The sequence below is a fragment of the Capricornis sumatraensis genome, chromosome 8 (genome assembly GCF_032405125.1).
Source record: "Capricornis sumatraensis isolate serow.1 chromosome 8, serow.2, whole genome shotgun sequence".
In the NCBI taxonomy this organism is placed as follows: Eukaryota; Metazoa; Chordata; class Mammalia; order Artiodactyla; family Bovidae; genus Capricornis; species Capricornis sumatraensis.
Window position 1 is genome coordinate 65,929,976 of NC_091076.1, and position 6,000 is coordinate 65,935,975.

Sequence of the window (6,000 nt, forward strand, 5' to 3'; positions counted from 1 at the left end):
TCACCCGCTCTCACTTGGCAGGGGAGAAAAGCAAGACTTGGAGAGGGAGTGACTGTCCTGTGGCACACAGCAGGTGATGACCAAGTCCGGATTTGAAGCCCTATCTGTTGGATCCTGGGGACTCTGATTCCAGACTGCCTCGAACATCAGAATCAGAGTTTTTTTTCTCCTCTCCCCAACTGGACTTCAAGTTCATGAAAAGGAGTTGACGACTAGGTTTTGAGCCCATCCACGTGCCCTCTGGAGTACTTGGCAAGGTTTGTTAACACTACTGGTGATTGATTATCTTGACTGTGTGGGACCCGAGGCTAGCTTGAGGCCGGAAGTGTATCTTTGCACGAAGCCGAAGCCGCAGACAGAGGGTATGACAGAGGAGGTGGAACCTCTGCCGCGGGGCCAGGAGCAGACTGCCAGTCTCAAAGGCTGGACTCCGGTGCTAGTTCTGCTTCCAGAATGAACTGGCAGGATGACCTTGGCTGGTCCTTCCCCGAGTGTCCATTTCCACCTCCACACGAGGGCTGGATTGAAGCTTCTGTGATCTCTTTTAGTTTCAGGGTTGTGAATGGACATCACTGTGGGCAGGGCAACAAAGAGAGACCCCTCTCCCCCGGTCACTCCATCCCTCTGCCCTGGTGCCTCTCTGGGTCTCAGTCTGCAGCATCACAAGTACTTAAGACTGATCTCAGGCTTGGGGGATCTTGGGGTTTCAGACAGGCCCCCACTGAGGACCTAGGAGACACCCAGGCCCTGCCCTGGTATTCCAAAGTGGCCTTACCTCCCGCAGCCAAGCATTGAGCTATCTTCAGAATGGATTCCAATAAAGCTCATTTTCTGCCACCAAGTTTATAACACATCCCCACCTACTGGTCTTAAACATTAACAAGGCTGTGTTGTGTAGGGCTCCATGTGGCCTGGAAGATGGGTGTGTGTGTTGGGGGGTGCGGGGGAGCATCATTTCTCACTTCCAGCAGCGAAGGAGCCTCCCAAGGCCAGCAGTGACCCTGTCCTCCTGCCATGTCCTTCCTGCATCTCCAAAGGAGCCCGGAGCTTGGGCGATCAGTGGGGTGGGGAGAGCACAGGCCTGGAAGAGAAGCCAGGCTGGTGACCACAAAGGTGAGGACACAGACACTTGAGGGCACGTACTCGGAGCATCATGAGACATTACCTTCACGTCTGTGTTATGTAACATGTCACCCCAGACACGTGTATCCTGTGTATGCCACTTAAGGGGTGTGGTACAGCCCTGGCCCACCCCCTTGCTCTCTTCCTGGTGTCTCTGTCCCTTCCCTCTGCCCTCTTATGCTCCACACCCCAGAGCTCCCTTCTCAATTAATACTGTGAGGGCCCCACAATAGAGTTGTCTTCCCACACCATTCATCTCTTCTGAGTGCCTACTATGTGTCAAGAACTGGAGAGTGGGGCAAAAACAAGACATGGCTCTTGTCCCAAATGCAGGTATGTGGGGATCTGGAGGGGTACATATATAAATATTACTGTAAATATGCCCACACATACCCTTCACACACACACTGCTGTCCCTGAGGAGTGCTGAGAAGGCAGCATGGGGGGCCAAAGCCTCACCAGAAAGAGACCAATTATTTCTGTTGGGGGTTTGATGCTGCTGCTGAGAAGCCAAGGAGTAATCTAGGCAGACTCCCTGGAGGAGGTGACATTTCAGCTGGGCTTTGAAGGCAATGTAAGGATTTCTGGAGGCAAGGTATTCCAGATAGAGAGGGGCTGGTGGGTGCAAAAGCAGAAAGGCAGAAAGGTGAGAAAAATGATATCTCATAAGATGCACGGAGGATGAAGAGAGGACAGTACCACAGAAGTGAAGATGTAAATTGAGACATAAACAGAAAAGGCTTTGTATGTTAAGAAAGCAAAGGGTATATCCTTGATCGTACAGGGAGTGGGGAACCAGTGAGGGCTACTCAGTGGGAAGCTGACATAATCAGTCCTTGAATAGGTTAAACCACCACCAGGCCTCACTAAACTCCTATCCAAACTAAAAATGGAGCAGAAGGCCTCCCCAGAGACCAGATGCAGGGAAGTGGCCTTCTCAGATGGCTTCTGGCAGAAGCCTTGCCGGTGACAGCAGCGTCGGGACTGCCACCCCCGGGGCGAGCTGGGCCCTGAAAGGTAGCAGGACTCTGTTCCCAGACGCCATTGGCTCAGGAGTCTTGACAGACAGTGAGGAGGGATGGGCCAGAGGGCACTCTGCTTGGGAAAGATGGGGAACATGAGGGAGGCAGCCCAAGGTCACCCCACCCGATGGCGCCAGAGTCAGAAACCCAGGCTATTTGGCTCCCAGTCTGGCTGTGTGGTCAGATCCCTGCGGCCTCAGGAGCCTGCCAGGCATGAAAAGCTGCAACTGCACCCCCACCTCCACCCCAGCATCTTCGAAGAGCCCAGAACCCAATGAAGAGTGAGCTTGAAATGAGACTAAATCCATGTATCCTTTTCCTGATAGAGGCATGCTTCCGGTGGGTGGGTGTTAGGTATTCCTGAAGAAGGAAGGCCCAGGGGAGATGATATTTTGGGGGGAGGAACTTCTTTGGCCTTATCCATCTGGGGGTGGTTCCCAAGCTTTGAACATCTGCTGGTACCTTCCCCTAGGGAAGTGAAGACTGAGGCATGGGATGGGGATTCAGGGAAGAAACTTGGAAAGGGAGACATAAAACCAGGAGGGGGAAATGCCTGCTCGATGGGGGTGGGGGGGGGACCCTGCTCCATCTCCTCAAATTGCTTCCTTCTGACCACCCGTCTAGGGTCTCCCTGGTGGCAGTGGGAAAGAACCCACCTGCCAAGGCAGGACACTAGGGTTTGATCCCCGGGTTGGGAAGATGCCCTGGAGAAGGAAGTGGGAACCCACTGCAGTATTCTTTTCTTTTTTTAGCAAAATGTGTCCACGTTACAGTTTTCTCTTTTTTAAAATCTATTTTTAGTTGAAGGATAATTACAATATTGTGATAGTTTCTGCCATACATCAACACGGATCAGCCACAGGTATATATATGTCCCCTCCCTCTTGAGCCTTGCGCCCCATCTCCCACTCCCTCCCACCCCTCTAGGTTGTCACAGAGCCCAGGTTTGAGTTCCCTGAGTCTCACAGCAAGTTTCCCCTGGCTATCTATTTTACATATGTTAGTGTATATGTTTCCACTCCAGTATTCTTGCCTGGAGAATCCCAAGGGCAGAGGAGCCTGGCAGGCTACAGTCCATGGGGTTGCGAAGAGTCGGACATGACTTAGAGACTGGAAACAACAAATCACCTGTCCACCCAGGGCCCCAAGTGTCCCGGGCACTGTGCTAAGCCCTGGCGGTGTGGGGGACAGAGCAGAAAAAGGCCACCACCTGCCTGCACTACTCAGAACTAACTGAGCACAGAGAAGACACCGATATCCAAGGAGAAGGCAAGGTAGATAGATTTACTCCAAGAGAAGCAAAGCCAGGACACCGAGGCCCTACTGGAGCTGGGTTTTAGGAAGCAGGTGAGATTCTAGCCGGTGAGGGAGGCCAAAGGATCCTTAATAGGAGGCTCAGAGGTAGGAGGGTGCACCGTGGGAACCTATTGAGAATGTCTGAGCTGCCTGGAGGTGGGACCCTCGCTTGGCTTTTGGAAGGGAATTCTGGTAGCAAGACACAGTGGGTGGGGGCAGAACCATGCCTAGACCCAGCCTTGAGCTGTGTTTCCTTCCTACTGTACCCCAAAGGCCCTGGGAACGGGCCACAAGCACAGCCCCTGCGGGTCCAGTGCTCAGGCATCCAGGGCCCCCCTCCCCAGCTCCCCCCCAACCCGCAGTCTTGCATGCAGAGCCCCGGATTTCTTGTTCCCACCTGCGTTCCCCCAGCCCATTCTTCTGATAAAGCACCGAGGTTGGCTGTTCTTGGTGAAATGAACGCAAAATAGCCCCCCACCCTGAGCCACCCCCTTCCCCTGAAGCCGGGGAGAATCAATCTTCTAGTAGAGGGAAGTCGACCGTTCCCCACCCACTCCTAGCCTCAGGACCCTAGATTCCCAGAGCCTATTCCTGTTTTTCTTTCAGGGTAAGAGAGGCCGCCGGTTAGAGACCTTGACCGCGCTCACGGCCTGCCTGGTCAGGTTCCTAAGAACCCGGTCGACGTGGGCAAAAGCTGAGCGTGGCACATGGATTTTCCTCCCCCCATGCGGAGAGCCCTCTGCCCCCTCTATCCTAGCCCCCCTCCAGGTTGGCCAGGCTCACCCCTCGGTGTGGGGCAACCAGGTCCCCCACCCCCTTGAGGGTTGGCTAAAGGTGTCCCAGCTCCGCTCGTCTCCCGCTGGAAGGGGTCGGAGGCTCTCTTCATTCTTCCTCCCCAACCCCAGCTCTCTCCCTCCCTGCTTGGTCAGCGCCCCCGACCCCCTGGAGCGCCTCCAGCTTGCGTAAGGCCCGCTGCAGCCTCCTTCCGTCGGATCTGAGTTCCCACTCCGGGGGTGAGGGGTGCTCTTCCGCGACCCTCGGGCCCCCATCCGTATCCCTGCTGTCCCACTGCCAAAGCGCGCCAACCCCGGCTCCTCCCTCTCCCACCCGCTTTACCGCGGAGCCCGAGGCGAGCCTGGGGAGCAGACGCAACAGATTGCAGAACCCGAGCGAGAGAGAACACGGAGCCCGCTCCCTCCGCTCGCCGCCCCGGCCTGCGCCCGCGGCCCAGACCCCCGCCCTCCGGCTGGGCTCAGCCGGCCATTTATATGCAGCTCACAGGACGGCGGGCGGGCGAGTCGCCGCGGCTCCCCGGGCCCCTGTCAGTCCACTCCCCTTCTCCAACACCGCCGCAGGGAGCGAGGCAGTGGGCGGCGCGGCAGCGGCGGGCTAGACACGATCCCCGCGGACCCCAGCAGCTCCCCGGGGCCCCGCCGGTTGCCAGGTTGGGAGCGACAGGAGGGGTGGCCCGAACGCGATCCGCCGGATCCCTCGGGTCCCTTTAGATTTCCGTGGGTGGACACGCCCCCAAGACTCCCGGGTTTGGACCTTTCTTTCTAATCCGGGGAGGGTTGAAGGGATACCCCCCCCCACCCTCCCGCCCTTTTCCGGGGCCGTATTCGGCTCCCCAGGGCGGGGCTCGCAGCCAAAGGGTTTGCGGGGGCCAGAGGTAACTCGAGCTGCAGCCCGAGATGCTAAGCCGGGAGCGGCGGCTGCGAGTCCAGGGGGTGGGGGTTCGTCTTCTCCAGGCTCCTGTCTGCCGGCTCCAGCGGTACCCGCCGCATCTTCACTCCCGAGTCCGCGCCGCGACACTTACCGTGGGCGAGCAGCGCCGAGAGGCAGAGCAGGGCGGCGCCGCCGCGGCCCGGCATCCCTGGGGCCATGGCCGGCCGAGGAGGGGGCGGCAGGGGGCAGCGGTCGACGACGACTTGGTCCCAGGCTGGGCTTGTTCACATCCAACTTCAGGTGGCCGTGGGCGCCCGGCTGTCTCTGCTGAGGCTCCGGGGGCCAGGGAGTGCAATTTGGGGGCACTTTGAGGGGAGGGGGCGTCCCAGGCGCCGCCGGCTACACCCTCAGAACTGGTGGGGGCGCCGCTCGGGGCGGGAGGAGCCTCTAACTACCCCCGTCTGGTGCCCCCTGCAGGATCAGTGCGGCTAGTAGAGGGGGGAGTCGCACGTGCGGTCCCCGGGCCGGGTGGCCACTAGCGTCTCGCAGGCTTGCCTAAAGCCCAGTGTCCGTTTCCCCAGCCCCGCGGCCCAGCTCGAATCCGAACTCGCTGGAGGGTGTAGATTTCCAAAGCAAGCCCCAGTTTCTTCGGCTTCGGTAGTAACCCCACATGGATGGCTCGGCTTTCTTCCTCCCGAACAGCCTGCAACAGCAGCAGGAGCTCCAGCATAAAAATCCCAGGTTAGGCGCAAATGAATAATTTCTTTCGCAATGAAAGAGAAAATCCAAGCAACTTTAATCCATCTAGAGAAGGAAAAGTTTCCGTGCAGAGACCGGCGGCGCGGGTCGCCACGACCCTAGACAACGCCCGCACCGAGGGCCCCGGGGTGGGCGG

The 6,000-nt window shown here is 58.0% G+C and overlaps 1 protein-coding gene across 1 annotated transcript in view; it reads right to left on the reverse strand.

The window, feature by feature from the left end:
• TMEM132E (transmembrane protein 132E) overlaps positions 1–5,323 on the reverse strand; it is a 56,757-nt gene extending 51,434 nt beyond the window's left edge. The window contains exon 1 of the mRNA XM_068977420.1: positions 5,257–5,323. Within this exon, the coding sequence (XP_068833521.1) occupies positions 5,257–5,323 (67 nt within the window). The remainder of the gene's footprint in view (positions 1–5,256) is intronic.
• Positions 5,324–6,000: the final 677 nt, after the last annotated feature.